Genomic DNA, 20349 nt, shown 5'->3' with positions numbered 1-20349 from the left:
CTGATCGTTCTGTTATAAAGCTTAATTAAAAACACTATGAAAAACGTATTTCATTTAATTAATATTAGAAAGAGCAAAAGCCTTTTTAAAACTAAATTTAGCTCAATATTCGTAACTAAATATAAAAAGCTAAATCATTTTTTTTGCCCTTCATTTGACAAAAATGCTCAATTTTTTTTTAATATATTTTGCACAAAATAAAATAATGAGTAAAAGAATGTCCTAAATAACTATCCTCTTCAATGGTAACCCTACCTCAAGAGATTATTTTTTATTAAAACAATAAAAATATAAATATATTGTTTGTTTAATTTTAAGACATAAAAGAGTTTATGAAATAGTTACAAGATTCCATATTTTAACTATTTATATCATTAATAATTCATGCTATTTTAAGATTTTATTGTATTGAAAAAATCTCAAATTGAAACTATGTATTTACGTAATTATAATGATTGAAAATGTAGAACAATTTTTAGAATATAATTATGAAGTAAAATGTTTGAGATCATATAAAATAAAGAATTTAAAAAGTTAATTGGTCATTTTATTTTTCTATTGTAAGCTAGAGTAAATAATGAGTATACTACAAAATGTCAAATGACCCCCTCCCGCTGTGGGTGCAGCGTGAGGGAGTGTCAGACTCTTACTGACTAAAACCTACCATGTTCCTTCTTAAGCCCTTTATGTACCAGCGCCGCAGTAACTCGCGCGAACAATCCCGCAGCCCCGACAGGCTTTGGCCCCAGCCCGAATACCTTACATTTTAAATGACACAAGATTAACACTAGGAAAAATATTTTCCAATACCGTAACTATTTTTGATAACAGCGCCATCTCGTGTTGAGTAGTAGAATATAGTTTAAAGAGGGTAACCCTTTGCTGATTCTCTCTGAAAAGAACGATATAGGTAACAGTAGTATACTTTTTTATGAGACCCATAACAGTAATAAAACGTTAAAGTTATGTGTTCTGTTATTGACCAGAACAACCTTTACTGATGACAACGCCATCTCGTATTGAGTAGCAGAGCTTTATTAAAATCTGGTGTATAAGCTTTTCCATTACGAATTATAGATGTCGCTACAATGACATTACAAAAACAACAAAAATATTACTTTAACTTTATTCAAATCGAAAATATAATTTAAATAATATTATGTGTTGACACGCAATTTCCATAATAATACATATACAGAGTACACTCAAAACTCCAATCATTCATCAATTTTGAAAAAATCATGAAGATACAACCCAATTTAAATTTTATAAAAATAGCTATGACAATATTGTTCAACTGTTTATATAATAATCTATTTTACACTCAATTTGTAACAATCTACTAAAAATATCAAGGTTAAGTATGACGACGAAGTTAAATTGAAAACATTGCGTAAATAATCAGATTATGACGTCACAAATAATCTTTTAATAGTCTTTACTTAGAAAGCAATCTGCAATTTCGAGAACTTTCATAAGCGGGTTCCGTGGTGTAGTGGTTATCACATCTGCTTTACACGCAGAAGGCCGCCAGTTCGATCCTGGCCGGAATCACATCTTTTTGCTTTATTTCGTACCACAAAAACTTTTAAACGTCAGTTTAACACTTGTCTAAATAAATGACAGATTGACGTTGAAATAAGGTCCATTTTGCAGCCACACATTTTTAGACAAGTGTTCCACAGATGTTTAAGTATTTGTAGTAATACCACTAGTATTAATAAACTTTTCTTTATTAGTACTCGCATTTTACGGACTTTGTTCTTAATTTGTCGTCAGCCAAGAAATGGTATATTTCTACAAGCAAAATTTTACAGTTTATTTATGTAAAGAGAAAATATAGTTACGAACAATGTATGGGCGAACCTAGGATTAGCATATCTTCTTCTATCTATAATATAAAAATGAATCGCAAAATGTGTTGGTAAGCGCATAACTCAACAACGCCTGGACCAATTTGGCTAATTCTTTTTTTGTTGTGTTTGTTATTGTCAGGAGAAGGAAAAAAAAATAGGGTAAAGTAGAGAAGTCAGTTGACGGGAGCGAAGCCGCGGGCAAAAGCTAGTATTTCAATATATTTTTTCTACCAAAAGGTCCTATTGAAATCGGTTCAGTAGTTTAGCCGTAAAAACCGACAAAGTTGGTTACTTTCAATAACGTACCTAATTTTCTTATGCTTTGTTTAGATACTAGCTTCCGCCCGCGGCTTCGCCCGCGTAGAGTTCGTTTATATCGTGATTCCAAGAGAATTCGTCAAAAGCCCGGGATAAAAACTATCCTTCCTTTCTGAAGGTCAACTCTATCTCTGTACTTACCAAATTTTATTAAAATCAGTTCAGTGGTTTAAACGTGAAAGCGTAACAGACAGACAGAGTTACTTTCGCATTTATAATATTAGTAGGGATACTTACCCAATTAATAAAAACCGTTCATAAAAAATATATGATCATCAGTTTTAAAGTGCATCAAAAAATGAAATTTCCTTAAATCTTATCCTTTTCCTTTTCATAAATAAAGATTTCTGTGTTTGGGGTATTTTTAAAGTACGTAAGTAATTTAACTGTAATTTCTTTCCTTCCTTTCTTCAATAATTTCTCCTTTCTTTTTTGTTTTTATTGACAAATTCTTTTATGTCGATATTTCACAAAAAAACCCGGCTAAGTATGAGTCGGAATCGCACACGAAGGGTTCCTTACCATTAGGTATTTAGAAAACGAGCAAAAAAATCACGTTTGTTGTATGGGAGCCCCCCAAAATATTTATTTTATTCTAGTTGTCAGTATTTGTTGTTATAGCAGCAACAGAAATACATCATGTGTGAAAATTTCAGCTCTAACAATCACGGTTCATGAGATACAGCTTGGTGACATACGGACGGACAGAGGAGCGAAAACAATAGGGTCCCGTTTTACCCTTTGGGTACGGAACCCTAAAAGTGTACGCTATGTCGCGAGTCCACAGCTAGCATGTGTTCGCGCGGCGTTTGCAGTGTCGCGGACATGTTAGAATGTTCGCGCGCAATGTGTTACTGGCAGTGGCGGCCCTAGGGGTGTGCGAACTGTGCCATCGCACAGGGCCTCGCGCTTATGGGGGCCTCGCGCTACAACCCACACTAATATAAAAAAAAATGTATCTGGTCCAAGAAAAAAAGTGTTTTTTTTTCTTTATTTCTAATTTATTCTGCGTTTACTTTTTGAGTCTTCAATTTAACAAAAAGTTGGAACACCAAAGTAACAAAAACAACTGGCTCTCGATCCAGTCACGGATTCTTTTTATTTGTTTAATTTGAGAGTCCTTAAAGAAACAATAAAAAAATTCGCGCTCGCTACGCTCGCGGCTGTTCACTTGACAGTGCCTTTTCTTCTAACTTGATTAGAATACTTTTATGTCCCAAAACTCAAAAATTTTCGCGCTCGCTACGCTCGCAAATTCACCTTCCGCTGTTGTTTATTGTACAAGTTTAGGTGCTTTAATGACCCAAAACTCAAAAATTTTCGCGCTCGCTACGCTCGCGAATTCACCTTCCGCTGTTGTTCATTGTACAAGTTTAGGTGCTTTAGTGACCCAAAACTCAAAAATTTTCGCGCTCGCTACGCTCGCGAATTCCCCTTGCATTGTTGATTATTATACAAGTTTAGGTGCTTTAGTGACCCATAGCTCAAAAATTTTTGCGCTCGCTACGCCCGCGGGTACTTCACTTTCCACTTGTTTTATTATTTTTTTCCTTTTTTAAGTTGAACCTAGGAGATAGCGCCGCTTTTAAGTCCTTTTATTAACAAGAAAATAACTCCTAGCTTCCATATAAACTTTCTTATTTACGACGTTCGACCTACTCAAGTCACAATCTTTCAAAACATAGGGGGCGCTTGGGTCATGATTGCACCCGGGCGCTGAGCTAGAGACGGTCCTGAATCAGTTATATGAAGAGCTGAATATTATCTAGGTGCTGAAATATATATTAGAAAAGAATTTAATTGTTTATCCCACTTCCGAAATAGTCTTCAGAATTCGAATAATAAAATAATAATATAGAAAAAGCAGTTTTTCGAGGCTTAAAATTATTAAAACATATCTAAGGAATTCGATGACACAAGATCAACTTTCAGCCCTTGCTATTCTTTCGATCGAAAATGACGTTCCTCATTCATTCGATTATTCTGCTTTAATTAAAGATTTTAGATTTGTTAATTTTGTGATTCTATTGATTTGTTTAACATGAGCATTTCTCCTCAAACATGACGTTAGCTAAATCAAAACACCAGCTTACTCTCGCAACACAGACTTTTCACGTAGGACAAAGGGCCTCGCATAGACCTGCCGCACGTAGCCTCGCATTGGCTAGGGCCGCCGCTGGTTACTGGGGCACGATTCTCCTAATTTTACTTAAGCGTCATACGATTCACGTTCGACTCGATTCGACTGATATCCAATCCCGACTCGATTACGATTGAAGCGTATGTGGCATTCCGCTATTTTTTCTTTGAAATAAACGTTTTTATCCTTTTCTGTCATTCAATAATTAATCATTTTGTCTGCAAATGATTTACGATTGCAAAATGATTGTACAGCAAACTACAGTATAGACCAAAATCACCAAAATAGCAGACCAATCGCACACCAATCAAATGTCAATCGAATACGATTGGTCTTTTATTAGTAGCAGAATGCCCGATATGGTTAAAACTGCTATTACGATCATATTGCGATTCGATTTCTATTCGATTTTGACATTATTTACTTAGGAGAATCGGGGCCCTGTTTGCTACAGCGAGTACACCACGAGATAGACGTGTGCGTCAATAATTCACAATGCCTCACGCTGGTGGATGTCTTCCGCAACAACCAAGGAATAGGTTTGATGTTGCCTGGGTAGCTGTTTTGAGGAGGGTAGTACCACTACCAATGCAACTTTTCTGTACTTACGGACTTTCTAACTAAGTATATCCGGGACACCAATGACTGTGTTTCGGATGGCACGTTAAACTGTAGGTCCCGGCTGTCATTGAACATCCTTGGCAGTCGTTACGGGTGGTCAGGAGCCATTAAGTCTGACATCAGTGTGACAAAGGGGTATTGGGTCGCCCGGGTAACTGGGTTGAGGAGATCAGATAGGCAGTCGCTCCTTGTGAAACACTGGTACTCAGCTGCATCCGGTAAGACTGGAAGCCGACCCCAACATAGTTGGGAAAATACTATGCAAAGAATTAACTTCCTATAGTTAAAACATATGTTTTGTAAATATAATTGGGAAACCCGTTTAGTACAGATGATACAATATTATAATTTGTATGAATAAGTTATGAGTTAGGACTAATTCACATTGCGGTGAGGAAATGACATTTGCAAACCTTTTTCATCAAAAAAAATGTCGGATAAGTTCATTGAAACATTACGTAATTATTTTAATACTAGCTTCCACTAACGACTTAGGGAACTACCCCCCGCATCTGGATAAAAGTAGCCCATATCACTTCTTCTTCTTCTTCCTCCTGCCCTGTTCCCAATTTTATTTGTGGTCGGCGCAATATGTCATCCTCTTCCATGTTCCCCTGTCACTCGTCATACTGACACTCACTCCCTTCCTATTCATGTCATCTTTCAGGCAATCCATCCATCTTTCACTGCGTACAATATTTAGTCAATTGGTAAGACTGGTTGTCAGACTTACTGGCTTCTGACTACCCGTAATGACTGCCAAGGATGTTCACTGACAGCCGGGACTTACAGTTTAACGTGCCATCCGAAACAGTAATTGGTGACCCAGATATAGGTACTTAGAAAGTACATACAGTTACAGCATTTTTTTATCGTCCCACTGGGCAGAGGCCTCCTCTCACGAAGGATTGAGCATTAATCACCACGCTTGCTCAATGCGGGTTGTTGATTTCAGACTTTATAGTCCAGGTTTCCTTAAGATGTTTTCCTTCACCTTGTTATCAGCCATTGGCGTTTAAGATATACTTAGAAAGTACATACAAACTTAGAAAAGTTGCATTGGTTTTGCGAACTCACACACTCGTACTTGTTAAAGGTTTTAGTTATTGTCCAATATGTCCTAAGCTTTATAAATACACTTAACATTATAATGTTCCTCAGTGAATCCGGTTTGGCACCGTCAACAAGATGTTTTAACCAGTCAGCTTACAAGCTTTGTCAAAGTAATACGTGTTTGTTATTAATAATTAAATAAGTAAATATATATATATTGTGTTTATAAGAACGATACATATTTTAATAGCGGGTAAGTTTATTTTGTTTTTTATTTATTTACATGTAATCTTTACTTACTGTTGAAATAAAGAGGAAATATTTTTTGGTTTGCACTTTAAAGGCTTCGAAACTATTGGATCGATTTGAAAAAATCTTTCATTGTTGGGAAGCTAGACGATTCCCGAGTAACATGGGCATATTTTATTCCGGTACGGGCAGTAGTTCAGACAGGACGCGGGTGAAACCGCGGAAAAACAGCTTGTTTAAATATAAGTATTTTTGACTTCTCGTTTTGAGAAAAATAAAGTCTTGTTGTTGTATTATAAGTAAGTAAACAAATATAATAAATTGGCATATTTGTCTTGTTATTTCTTGTTTATTAGCCACTCGCTTTTCGTAAGCGGTTTCACTCGCTTCTTGAGGAAACTCCTGCTACAAAAAGTATCCAGCTTCTGTTATTTAGATGCTATAGTACAGTCGTGTTAAATCAAAATCTATCCGGTAATTTTTGTCCGTAATCACGTTGACGTAAACCTACAACTTCTTCCTGCACCTGTTTCTCGTCCTGACACCATCATTAATAACTTCTGCTTGTAAAACGTGACAAAAAAAGAAAATTTATAAATCCTTTTCCTCGTTTTGAGGAAAACTTTGTGAAATGACCCGCATTTTATTTTAAAATCCAAAATCATATGGGTAGGTTATTGACATGCAATGAGATAGTTTGTCAATCTATCTAACTCATTTATCATTTTGCGTAGCCTTTTCCCAACTTATGTTGGGGTCGGCTTCCAGTCTAACCGGATGTAGCTGAGTACCAGTGTGCCACAAGGAACGACTGCCTATCTGATCTCCTCAAGACACTTACTGGCTTCTGACTACCCGTAACGACTGCCAAAGATGTTCAAATGACAGCCGGTACCAAACGATTTAACCGTATAGGAATTCCGGATGCGGATCCATTTGGATCTTGACATTTAGCTTGCTTGATTGCCGACCTTTACAATTCGTGCCTCATTTATATTTACTTAGGTAGGTACTAGCCTTTTTCCCGTGGTTTCACCCGCATACCGTAGGAACTACTGCCAGTACCGGGATAAAATATATCCTATGTTACGCGAGAAAAGTGTAACTTATCACTTATAATACCACAAGAGCTTCAAAATTATCGGGTATTTCCCGATAGGTTCGTTGCAAACAAATGAAGGAGTCAAGTTTTTCAGGTTAAAAAATCACGAGCGCGAAGCGCGAGTGATTTTTCCTGGAAAACTTGACGACTTTATGTTGCAGAAATGAGGAAATGCCAGAAAATTGAAGCTCGTGTAGATATTATTCCGTCCCAAATGTCGGCCACAACCTGTCAGTTTGACGTAGCAACGACCAGAGAAAATATTCAAAAAATTATCAGTATAATACCATGTAGGTTGTACCACGTGACGTCGAATGGTGCAATTCTATTGGTCGATATTTGGGTCGGAAAAATAATCAGTGATATTTTTTTTCAAATCGATGCTGTAGTTTCGGAACCCTTAAAAACAAAATTATGTTCCTTTTTATTATTTTATTATATATGAATTACGGCCTGACAGACAGTCAGCAAAGTCTAGTAATAGGATCCCGTTTTATCTTTTTGTGTACAGGACCGTAAAAAAGCCTTTTCCTCGTTTTGAGGAAAACTTTATGAAATGACCCGCATTTTATTTAAAAATCCAAAATCATATGGGTGAATATTTACTACCTTCATTGTTCATACATATAATCCTTGTTTAGGTTAAATTAAATTAAAATAGGTTAAATGTTAGGGCACGATAAACTGTAGATCCCGGCTGTCATTGAACCTAGGCAGTTGCTACGGGTAGTCAGAAACCAGTAATTGTGTGTGACAACAACTCTTACGAAGGGGTTTTGGGTTGCCAGGGTTACTGGTTTGAGGAGCTTAGACAGGCAGATGCTCTTTGTAAGTCACTGCACAAGTCAGCTGCATCTGTTTAGACTGGAAGCCGACCCTAACATAGTTGGGAAAATACTAGGCAGATGATGACCCACTTTATTAATATCTAAAATCTAAATGACCCGGTAAAACATTTAACAGTAAATTAATAAAATCAATAACACTGCAAAGTTCAACAAACTGCATACTGTCATTTAAAAAAGACTTGTTTTTTACGATCTTGAGGAAATACCTAAATTATATTGAGGAAACAGTTTTTGATCCAAATTTTATTATATTTTGGATTTTTATTATTTTGTTACATTTTGGAAGATTTCGAACCAACTGCATTGACCTAACTTTGATTTAGGAAAAGTTGTTGAAATAACCTTCTTCCTCCTGCCCTGTTCCCAATTTTATTTGGGGTCGGCGCAATGTTACTTATAGGTCTTCCGAGTCCATTTTCACTCGTCATACTGACACTTGTCGAACACTTGTCGAACTAACAACGTAATACAACTTAATCTGCTTATAATAAACTTGACAATACATTTGAGAAATAGTGAGTGCACCTGTGTCTGCGCAAATGCTCGTGCACTATAATATGTCCTACGCAGCTGGCTGATCTCCTTGGAGAGATTAGGTAGAAAATACTTACTGCGTACCTAAATGCGTAATAACTGAGAATAAAATAATGTCTAGAACAAGTTAACTTGCTACTTTAAATAAGGAAAATTATAATTGATTTCCCTTTGACTAGTTATGTAGGAAAATTCAGTACTTAATAACATCCTGTACATCTGTTTCTTTTATACTTACCATACCTACTAGCTTACACCAGCGGTTTCACCCGTTTCACGAGGGCACTACCGGCGTAAAATAGAATTTCAAGCAGTAAAATACTTTTCCAAATCAGTTCCGTAGTTTTCATCAAAATTTCATTTTATCGAATACCAAAAAAATCCTTTTTATTATAATATTGGTACAGACTAGTGTCCATCCGCGGTTTCATCCGCATGCCGAGGGCATATTACTTCTCGTGCAAAGATACTCAAAAGAAGCCTTCCTGAATTAGTTAAAACAGTAAAGAGGTTTTTTTTGGTTTTGATTGTACCCTAAAGGCTCCGAAAGTAGTATGAACCGATTTGAAAATATCTTTAAAACTCTTTTTTGTCCGGAATCTGCCTTTTATCCCCATATTTTATCCGGGTACGGAAAATAGATCCTCACGGGTCAAATCATTGGTATAAAAATAAAACTTCATTCCTTACTTACTATGTCCAAGTCAACATGAAAATCGTAACGAGAAGAAACCAAAACAAGTAGGTAAATAATTTTTAATCCCACAAGTTGTGTTTTTGTAAATGTAACCTAGCATAGACAGCATTCCCTTTAAACCTGATTTTTGCAAAACCAGCCTTGTTATAAAAAAAACTTTGGAATTTTTAATGATGTCAAAATAAAATAAAACTAGTTACTTGGTATAAACAAGTTGTTTTTATTGGTTTTTCAAGCAATGTGCAAATGGGCGTTTCCTTTACTCAATGCAAATATACGTAATATTATAATATACATGAATAAATACTTGAATAATACAGGGTTACTGGTAAGTAGACCGCATCCTTTCATGAGGTGATAGTTTAGGTCAATACGGACAAATTTGACCCTGGGATACACTGGGCAAAAGTTAACCCATTTCAAGATAATCGAATTTCTAGATCAGTCGTCTAGGTACACGTATAAATTTTCATTATTAGTCAAAAGTCTCGTTTTTGTGGATTTTTGTGTGTTTTTGGATAGAAGATGAATCACTTCATAATAACAAACCATAAAACTGTACAAATCACAGAGGAAATTATAGCGAACAGCAATTACTTTTTTAGTAGTTATTTTCTCAAAAATGTTACTCTTCATTTTTTTGTGCAGAATACTTAAAAAACATCTACATCTATCTAGCTATCCAAAAAGGCACAAAACACACAAAAATCCGCAAAAACGAGACTTTTAACTAATAATAAAAATGTATTCGTATACCTAGACGACTTGTAAAGAAAAGATCTTGAAACTCGATTATCTTGAAACGGGTCAACTTTTGCCCAGTGTATCCCAGGGTCAAATTTGTCCGTATTGACCTATACTATCACCTCCTGAAAGGATGCGGTCTACTTACCAGTAACCCTGTATACTACTACTATACTACATTAAAAGCCTCTCTCTCCTTAACTATCTTGCTGTACCCATCAGGGTCCATAATTGTGACTACCTCTATTATTATATACTAGCTTCTGCCAGCGGTTTCACCCGCATCCCGTGGGAACCTCTATACGAACCCGGATAAAAAGTAGCCTATAGCCTTCCTCAATAAATGGGCTCTCTAACACTAAAATAATATTGCCAATCGTATTAATAATTCCTAAGATTGACGAGTTCAAACAAATAAATAAACAAACTCTTCAAGTTTTTATAAAGAATATTACTCTAAGTATACTTACTTACTAAAACAAATAAATCATAAAAACAATAACATAAGTAGATATCAACAGACTAAACAAAAAATACAGTTACCTGATTCTGTTACCTACTTAAGCGGAAAACCATACCATATTCAAACCAGTTTTTGCAAAAAAAAAAAACAGTCATAAAAAAGTCGTATTAAGTATAAGTATATTAAACGTTTCAATTAATTTATGACTGTCTGCTAATCTCTGAATGTGTTTTTAAAAAGATTTTTATAGATAACTAGCGTCTTCACCCGCGTCCCGTGGGAACTACTGCCCGTACCGGGATAAAATATAGCCTATGTTACTCGGGAAGAGTGTAGCTTTTCAACAGTGAAATAATTTTTCAAATCGTTTCAGCAGTTTCGGAACCTTTAGTGTACAAACTATAATAATGTCTGGACACACCTTTAATTAACATGTTTTTATTTGTTTATTTACAGATCTTGAATTCATTATTATGTGGAGTTGACAAGGTTTATGCCAGAGACAACAAAATGTTTCCATTTTTGGTGTTTTCTTTATTCTTGGTTTCCTGTACGGCGCAAAGAGGTAAGATTACTTTAAACTAAGTTAAAAAAATGAATTTTTGAAAAAAAAAAATGAGAAAAACAATCAAAGTTTTCAGTCGGTCTGATACCGGCTAAATATCTGATCTTTGTAATGTGTGTACTACCATTCATCTTCATACTGATTTATGAGCCCAAACAAACTATCGGCCGACTAAAAGTTTGCGGTGTAAGCTCTAACCGTCGTACCAGAAAACTTTTAAACGTCTGTTGAACACTTGTCTAAAATAATGACAGATTATGACGTCGAAATAAGGTCCGTTTTGCAGCCACGCTTTTTTAGATTAGACAAGTGTTCAACAGATGTTTACGTTTTTGTAGTAAGACGGTAAGTTTTTTAGCCTGAGTCATCGTAAACGTAATTATTAAAACAAATAAACAAACCGTTGGTCAGTATATAAATATTTATTAATACTTAGTACCTGCTTAGTGGCTTTAATACTTCATATTTAAGTGCATGAGTGCTTATATGCACTTAAATTACCTGCATAGGTACTAATTGTTACCTGTGGTTTCGCCCGCGTTTCAAGATATCTAATATCCTCTACCCGGCTGAAAATTTGTCGCATAGCGTGACTCCTGTGCACGGGTTCTCGGATTCGATTCTCGAGTCAGACCAAAAAATCACTTTGTGGGCTAAAAAAACTTTAACAAATCATTCTAAAGTCTGTGCCAGGAATGAGATCCCTGACTACCCGTAACGACAACCGACCGCTCAAGTTCAAATGATAGCCGGGCCTATAGTATTAGTATGACAAGATATTCACCCATCCACAGACCGACCGCGCCAAGCGTTGCTTAACCTTATGATCGATCGTTCTCTATTGCTTTGATTTAGCCACGAGCGTTTTTCTTAGTATCATTAATCGGATAATATATTAGCAGGATAATAGGATACAATTATGATTTGCATGCCAATTATTACGTGATCATAAATACTATTAATCATAGTAGGTATTTTAGGTATTTTTCTAATATATTTTCCTTATATTTAATCCTTACTAGTAGCTTCCTATTACAAACACGCACTTTACTTATACGCATATTCATTACAACCGTTTTTCCGCGGTTTCACCCGCGTCCTGCGGGAACTACTGCCCGTACCGGGATAAAATATAGCCTATGTTACTCGGGAAGAGCGTAGCTTTCCAACAGTGAAGAATTTTTGAAATCGGTTGAGTACTTTCAAAATCTTTTAGGATGCAAAAGAACAAACAAAACAATGTTTGAATTTTAATATATTAGTAAGTATACCTAAATACAATAGACTAACTTTTTTTTGAAGTTTCACCCACTTCCCGAGTGGACTACACCCGGATAAAAAGTTTTTTTTTTGTAATAATATTATTTGGCAAAAGGCTGTCTATTACCTCGGACAAAGGCGCATCGGCATGGCGATCCAACGAGGTAATGCTACCAGCAAAGCAAGCAAGGAATCAGCAAGCTGAAGTGGCAGTGGGCTGATGGCCATAGTAGCCGAAGACCCGATAACCGTTGGGGTAAACGAATTCTAGGGTGGAGACCACGCCTTTGCAAACGTAGTGTAGGACGTCCTCAGGCACTGTGGAGTGATGACTTGCGCAAGACGGCTGGCAGGAGCTGGATGCGAGTAGCCGAAAATCGATCTCAGTGGCGTGCACTTGGAGAGGCCTATGTCCAGCAGTGGACTGCGATACGCTGATGATGATGAATGCTGCCACTGCTGCCAGCCTCTTGGGCACGCTCCCAGTCCACAGCGATGGGGACGAATTTTTTGACGCCTTTAATTTTTTTTTGACTAAGATAGTTAGTTTATATTCTTTGTAAATGTGGAAATATCTATCTAAATTCTTCTTCTTTCGAGTCGATGACATGTCTTATAGTGAGACTACACTTTGTCAGCCCAATATACCGCCACAGCGAGAGCACGGCCGGATGCGCTCATTAGGTCCTCCCGCGAGCAAGTTTCAGGTTACAGTACAATATCTAAATAATTAAAGTAAGTAACATTTTCTATTTATTTATTTTTCAGAGGGAGAACCCTGTGTGGACCAATATGCCAACACAGTGGGACGTTGTACAGTAGCTGATCAGTGCGAATCAGCCAAAAATGACTTTCAGTAAGGTTTCTATTTTCTTTTAATTACTTATCAGCTTTTAACTTTTCTAAGTTTGTATGTAGTTTCTAAGTATATCATAGACACCAATGGCTGCGTTTCGGATGGCACGTTAAACTGTAGGTCCCGGCTGTCATTGTACATCCTTGACAGTCGTTACGGGTAGTCAGAAGCCAGGAAGTCTGACACCAGTCTAACCAAGGGGTATTGGGTTCCCCGTTGAGGAGGTCAGATAGGCAGTCGCTCCTTGTGGCACACTGATACTCCGCTGAATCCGGTTAGACTGGAAGCCGACCTCAACATAGATGGAAAAGGCTAGGATGATAACTTATCAGCGTTTTTACTATCCTTAGGGCTTCAAATAATTATAGTAACATAGGTATTCAACGCGGTTTCATCTTTTTTTTTTGGTAGGAATTCATCAAATGACCCCTCCCGCTGTGGGTGCAGTGTGAGGGAGTGTCAGACTCTTACTGACTAAAACCCACCATGTTCCTTCTTAAACCCTTTATGTACCAGTGCCGCGGTAACTCGCGCGAACAATCCCGCAGCCCCGACAGGCTTTGGCCCTAGTGTGTCCCACTGTGAATTGGGCCTCCTCTTATCCTAATCCCTTTGCTATGTGTGGAGTTGCGATATATCATACACAGTTCGCGAACAATGTTAGTGGTCTTACGTATTTTGTTTTTATTTTTCAGGTTGAGTGGTATTCGGCCTACTTTCTGTACATACAATACTTTTGGCGCAACGGTGGTGTGTTGTCGTGATGGATCTTCTATTCTTCAGTCAGCTACCACGAGAGATCGAGAGTACGTACTTATTATCAACAGTTTTTTTATATATAGAAGCAGTTTCCTACAGTTTAATCCGCGTATTGAGGGAATTATGTCCCGCACATGGTGAAAAAATAACCTATGTTTATGACGTGCTGTGTATATGGAGTTTCTTGCCCGTTCTTCTCCATAGGAAGCTACTTTTAGAATGGGCAATAGAATCAAACTTATTTATAATTTTTGACGTTCATAAATGCTTGTAAAGGCCTAAATGAAGTAAATAAGAATGATTTGATTTGATTTGTAAGCTATCCTCGGTAGCTTGGGTTATTCATTTGGAATCCTGTAGCCTACCATGATAAATAGACTTTCAAACACTGAAAGAATTTTTGGAATCAGTCCAGCCTTTCCTTAGATATACCTAATACTACAACTAAATAAGCAAACTTTATTGCTATCCCGTTTAAGTTTCCAAAACTGACTGGGGTGATTTCTAAAGACTTTACATTTTTTCTGTACTTTTCAGTCAAAGGCCTATTTGGGGAACAGCGAACGGTGCCAATGATGGCAAGAGAGTCAGCGAAAGAAGTAAGTACCTACTTTTACTTAAACACAATAATAAGTAGGTATATTGCAGCTCTTCAGACTTGATGGTCACTTGTAGCTAATTTCTGAGCAAAAGTAATAATATCATCCAGACGATAATTACATTGCTATTGGCTACTCTTAATATAAGGAGATCAGTCAGCTGCGCAGGACATATTATAGTATTGCTTGGACACAGGTGCACTCACTATTCCTTCACTCTCATAGCGCGATAGGACTGGTACCTCACGTGTGTGTCATGACGAGTTCCTCCTCGTTTCGGAAGGCACGAAAAATTGGTAGGTCCCGGTTGTCATTTAGCAGTCGTAGCAGCTTTGGCAGTCGTTTGTTGGCGTGTCGTCTGACAACCAGCCTTGTCAAAGAGCTGCCTTTGCAACTATATTGAGGAGATCAAATAGGCAGTGGCTTCATGTAGCACACTGGTACTCAGCTGCATTCATTAAGACTTTAAGCCGACCCCAACATAGTTGGGAACGCTGGACAGATGATGAACTTGTCTTTTATCTTTTAACCTTTTTCTTACAGAATGTGAAGAATACAGTCGCGGTGTAGTAGAAAAAGTGCCATATATACCTCTGATACCGGACCCGGAGCCGTTTTCCGTGACGTCGGCTAAATGTGACTATACTGGTGTCGAGCTTATAGTGGGAGGCGAAAATGCTAATCCTGGGGAGTTTCCACATATGGTGAGTTTTATACCTCTAATAGTTCTCGTCATACTTAATGGCGGCTCGCCACTAAATTCAGAGCACAAGTACGCGCATGTTGCCCAGTCGATCCACCAATAAATCTTATTCATGTTTCATCGACTCAAATTATAATTTTTTGGTCAGTGTCTTATAGGTACTTACCTACTTTGTTTAAGTTCAAACAATCCTCGATTCTATTTTTAACATGCTTATGCTACACTTGTAACTACGTAGGTACATATGTACGAAAATCTTGGAATCTTAATTTGACCCACTTCCTGGTCTTTGACTAGGATGACATTTTGCACACGCTCTGAGTTCTGATGACAATACATGACTAGCTAAGAAACGTCATTATAAATCCAATATGGCGGCCTCCTTAAGATGGCGTATACTGGCTGTTTGAAATGCAGGGTTTGTTTCTTAAAAAAGACTCTAACATGAACATATCTTTTTTATCTGCTGTAGGTTTTACCACAGATTACTATTACTAAAGGAACATCTTGAGGGAACCTGGACTATAAAGTCTGAAATCACCAACCCGCATTGAGCAAGCGTGGTGATTAATGCTCAATCCTTCTCCGTGTGACAATAACAGCTGTATTATTTCTTTTTTCAGGCAGCCATAGGCTGGGCAGATTTCGGCGGGACCTACAAATTCAGCTGCGGCGGCAGTCTAATCAGTCCTCGCTTCGTGCTCACAGCCGCGCACTGCAGTAGAGATCCAAACGCGCAGACACCGGAGCCCGTCATAGTCAGGCTCGGAGACCAGAATATTGATAACGATGTGTATGACGGAGCTAATCCTGTTGATGTAAGATTTTTTAGTGAATAATTGATAAAATTTTGACCACCGTGGTCCTGTCTAACCTCCTCCTAGCCGATTATCGGCTACGGCGGCTGTTCTCATATAAGGAGATAAGCCAACTGCGCAGGTCATATTATAGTGCACGAGCATTTGCGCAGACACAGGTCCACTCACTGTTCCTTCACTCTCATAGCGCGATGGGACGACAATCCGACACCACCGGAGAGAGATCACAAGCAGGACCGACATTTGCCATCCGATGCATGGGTGTATCAATCACCAACGTCCAGGCTCCGGGCTGCTTTGTGTAAACATTTCTTGTATCTTAAAAGCTTTATAATATTAGTATAGATTCTATCCTTTCTCCCCCCAGGTAGCAATCAGAACTATCCACAAACACCCCGACTACGATCCTCCGCGCGTCTACAACGACATAGCACTCCTTGAACTGGTGACAGATGTCAAGTTCAGGGCAGCTATACGCGCCGCTTGTCTTTGGACGAGCGCGGAGCTTAGTGGCGTCAACAAGGCCGTCGCTACTGGGTGGGGCGTCGTGGATACCCGTAAGTGTTTAATGAAGCAGAGATAGAGAGCTGGTTTGCCTGTTCAAGTTTTATCAAAATGACTATCTGCTGAGGTTTTTTCTGTGACAGAGTACCAAAAAAATATTCACTTAACCAAAGTTTCGGGTAAATTACCTAGTATTTATAGTAGGCGCTAGTGTCAAAATTCAGTATATCGCAAATGTATCGATAGATCGGTTATATAAATCTATCGTACGGAGGTATACATACACTTTCTTGGAATTAAAATCGCGGGAAAAATTCACTACATCTATCTATGACCCTAACTTTTTTTTCTTGCCCCCAGGAACAAAGCAAACAGCCAAGGAGCTCCAAAAAGTATCGCTCTCGATCTTAGACAATGCATTCTGCAATGACACGCTGGTGTTATTCTTCAACCGCAACTGGCACGGGTTTGAGTCGACACAGATGTGTGCCGGGGAACTGAGAGGCGGGAAGGATACTTGTCAGGTATGTTTTCAAACCAGCGGGGCCCAACAGGGCCAAGGTCTGCCGGGGCTGCGGGATTGTTCGAAAGAGTTACCGCGGCCCTGGTACATAAAAGGCCTACGACGGAACACGACGGTTTTTAGTCAGTAAGAGTCTGACACTCCCTCACCGCTGCTAACCCACAGCTAGGGTCATTTGATGATTTTTGACGTCGTTAAAAAAAATGAGAACCTCCTTTTGGTAAGTAGGTCGAAAAGTTTTGGGCGCCATTGATTTTTGCGAAAACTCTATTTGTCTGTGGCTCCATAAGTCTTAAACGAATGATCCGATTTGGCTCCAGTTTTAGTAGGTAAGGTTGCTGGTTTGGTTCTTAGAAACTTTTCTAGCTGTTCTCTAAGTAAGGAGATCAGTAAGTTTGCACGATTTATCGCTCTCGATCTTAGACAATGCATTCTGCAATGACACGCTGGTGTTATTCTTCAATCGCAACTGGCACGGCTTTGAGGCGACACAGATGTGTGCCGGCGAACTGAGAGGCGGGAAGGATACTTGTCAGGTATTGTATAACACCTAGTAACATTTTCCTCCCAAAAAATAACTTTTTTACAGTAAGTATTCAATTGTAACAATACTGTAATAAGTATTTTGTTACACTTTTAAGGTTCATCATCATCATCTCAGCCATAGGACGTCCACTGACCTTTAGATCTCCACATTTTTAAGGTTACTGGCACGTTTTTGGTGAAGTTCTCGTCAAACTTTTTGTCGTTTATGAAACTTTGATTGGGTCGCTGCGCAAAGACCACTTTTAAGTATCATGGAGACGGAGATGTGGATAAAGAAGAATTGAGAACCTTCTCCTTTTAGAAAGTCGGTTAAAAGACGCAGATCGCCATTGACTGTCTGTGGCCACTGTCTGTGGCTCCATAGGTCTTAAACGAATGATCCGATTTGCCTGCAGTTTTAGTAGGTAACTGGTTTGCTGGTTCTGTGCGTAACTTTTCTGGCTGTTCTCTGTAAGGAGATCAGTAAGTTTGCACAACTTATCACTCCCTATCTTAGACAATGCATTCTGCAATGACACGCTGGTGTTATTCTTCAATCGGAACTGGCACGGGTTTGAGTCGACACAGATGTGCGCCGGTGAACTGAGAGGCGGGAAGGATACTTGTCAGGTATTATACCTATAACACCTAGTAACATTTTCCTCCCAAAAAATAACTTTTTTACAGTAAGTATTCAATTAATAAGTATTTTGTTACACTTTTAAGGTTACTGGCATGTTGTCGTCAAACTTTTTGTCGTCATGAAACTTTGCATGGGTCGCTACGCAGGAACCAATTTTAGGTATCCGGCGGTGACGGAGGAGACCAAAACTGTGTAAATATCTGTCTATCCCTGGCACCGTGACTACTAAACGGATGAATCAATTTGGATGCCCAAACTCAAACTTATTTATTGGAAACATAGGTAAATTTGAGTTTGATGCTTCTGATGATTCTTTGGTATACCTACGTTCCATCATAATCCTCGAACGTAGCTGGCGGGAAAAGGGAGTGGGGGGTTCATCATCGAACGATACTATGCTCTAGAAGTCTGTGTCTTAAGGTTAAGTATTACCGATAGTTATCGGCACGAATCTTGAGCTCTGACCTACATCTGCGCAGAAGTGATTTATTAGCAAAGAACTAATACCGAGTGTCGGCTATGACGCGATGCGCTTCGGGCCAATCACCGCTTTACCCCGCCCCCGCGCCTCACTTCACACCACAAAAGGGACCCAATAAATTACTTCAGCGCAGGTGAAGGTCAGAGCTCAAGATCCGCGCCGATACCTACTTACTTATCGCAGCGATTATTATTCTGCAATGTTTGGCCACCGAACCCGACTTCTAAAATTATATTTTGTTCCATAAGTGTGTCAGAAAAAAAAGCCAAAATATAAAACTCCTTTTGATATAAGTATTAAAATAGTAGACTCGCCAAATAAATGTGCCTCTCTTATTTCACAGGGCGATTCCGGCTCTCCTCTCCAAATAGCTTCAAAAGAGAACTCCTGTATCTTTCGTATAATAGGAGTAACCTCTTTCGGAAGAAACTGCGCGGAAAAAGGCAGACCAGCCGTGTATACCAGGGTAGCTAGTTATATAGACTGGATCGAGAGCGTCGTGTGGCCGGGTGAATAAATGAAATATACAGTATTATTAATTAAATGTGGGTTTTATTTGATTCTGTAACTTAGGTAACTTTGTAGATAAATTGAAATATTTAATTATGGCATTGCAATAAAATAATGTAGGCAATTGTAATAGACAGCTGTGTTGTTGGGAAGTTTGTATTTCACCGCTTCTTCTTTCCAGCCATAACACTAGGAAGTGGTGAAAGGGGGGTATTTTGGGGGTGCTGTCCTTTTGTCATATTGACTTGAAAAGGTGCTTATCCAATTAGCTTAGATACTTTTAATAAACAATTTTGACTTTCGAGGGGAAAACGGGACCTTTAGATCAAGCGCAATATTTTGGCAATTTTATAAATTATAGTAACTACAGAACAATTCGTGCTTGGAACGTCACGCACTTGGCTGGTTTTTTGTTTCCCTCGGCAAATTGGTGTAACCAAAGGAAACAGTTAGTATGTAAATAAAATCCAAGATATAAGAACAATGTATTTCTATCTATAATTTCAATAAAATATAACAGCTTTTAATAGGTATTGCACTTAATTTACTTATAATAAAAACTATGTTACAAAAAATATAGGCCTGTTTCCTTATTCATGAATGCCAAATTCGTAATTAGTAAAAACAAGGTAAAAACCCTTGTGACTTTAAAAATTAAGGTTAAACCTTGAAATGAAATGAACTCGTTTATTTTGCAAGTTACAGTACATTACATCACTTTTACACGTCATTTTAAGAACGCTGAGGCCGGCATTTCGTTACTGACTGATCCCTGAGAAGAAACGCCGAAATAAACTCAAGGATCATAGTCTCTTAAAGTCCAAACATTTATTTCCTTCAAAGTAATTTTGAGTAAAATCTAGTTACATAATACAGGACTATTTATATCTGCCTTTATAATCCTCACTGATATTATAAATGCAATCTGTATGTCTGTTGCGCTTTCACGCCAATCCTACTGAACCGAATTAAAATGAA

At 38.1% G+C, this 20349-nt stretch overlaps 2 protein-coding genes and 1 non-coding gene across 3 annotated transcripts in view; 2 read left to right on the top strand and 1 right to left on the bottom strand.

Moving 5' to 3' along the window:
* LOC110383583 (gelsolin) overlaps positions 1-20349 on the bottom strand; it is a 253645-nt gene that overhangs the window by 162931 nt on the left and 70365 nt on the right. The window lies entirely within an intron of this gene.
* Trnav-uac (transfer RNA valine (anticodon UAC)) lies at positions 1482-1554 on the top strand. The gene has a single exon. It is a non-coding gene; the product is annotated as a tRNA-Val (tRNA).
* On the top strand, positions 6110-19405 carry LOC110382533 (serine protease snake). The gene is made up of 10 exons (XM_064043290.1): positions 6110-6241; positions 11082-11190; positions 13219-13306; positions 14002-14112; positions 14603-14664; positions 15208-15368; positions 15991-16185; positions 16553-16742; positions 17050-17213; positions 19205-19405. The coding sequence occupies exons 2-10, from the start codon at positions 11136-11138 to the stop codon at positions 19376-19378; spliced, it is 1200 nt and encodes a 399-aa protein (XP_063899360.1). The 5' UTR covers positions 6110-6241; positions 11082-11135; the 3' UTR covers positions 19379-19405.

The sequence above is a fragment of the Helicoverpa armigera genome, chromosome 31 (genome assembly GCF_030705265.1).
Source record: "Helicoverpa armigera isolate CAAS_96S chromosome 31, ASM3070526v1, whole genome shotgun sequence".
Taxonomy (NCBI): domain Eukaryota; kingdom Metazoa; phylum Arthropoda; class Insecta; order Lepidoptera; family Noctuidae; genus Helicoverpa; species Helicoverpa armigera.
The sequence above is the reverse complement of the archived record's forward strand: the minus strand, read 5'-3'. Positions and strand labels throughout refer to the sequence as shown.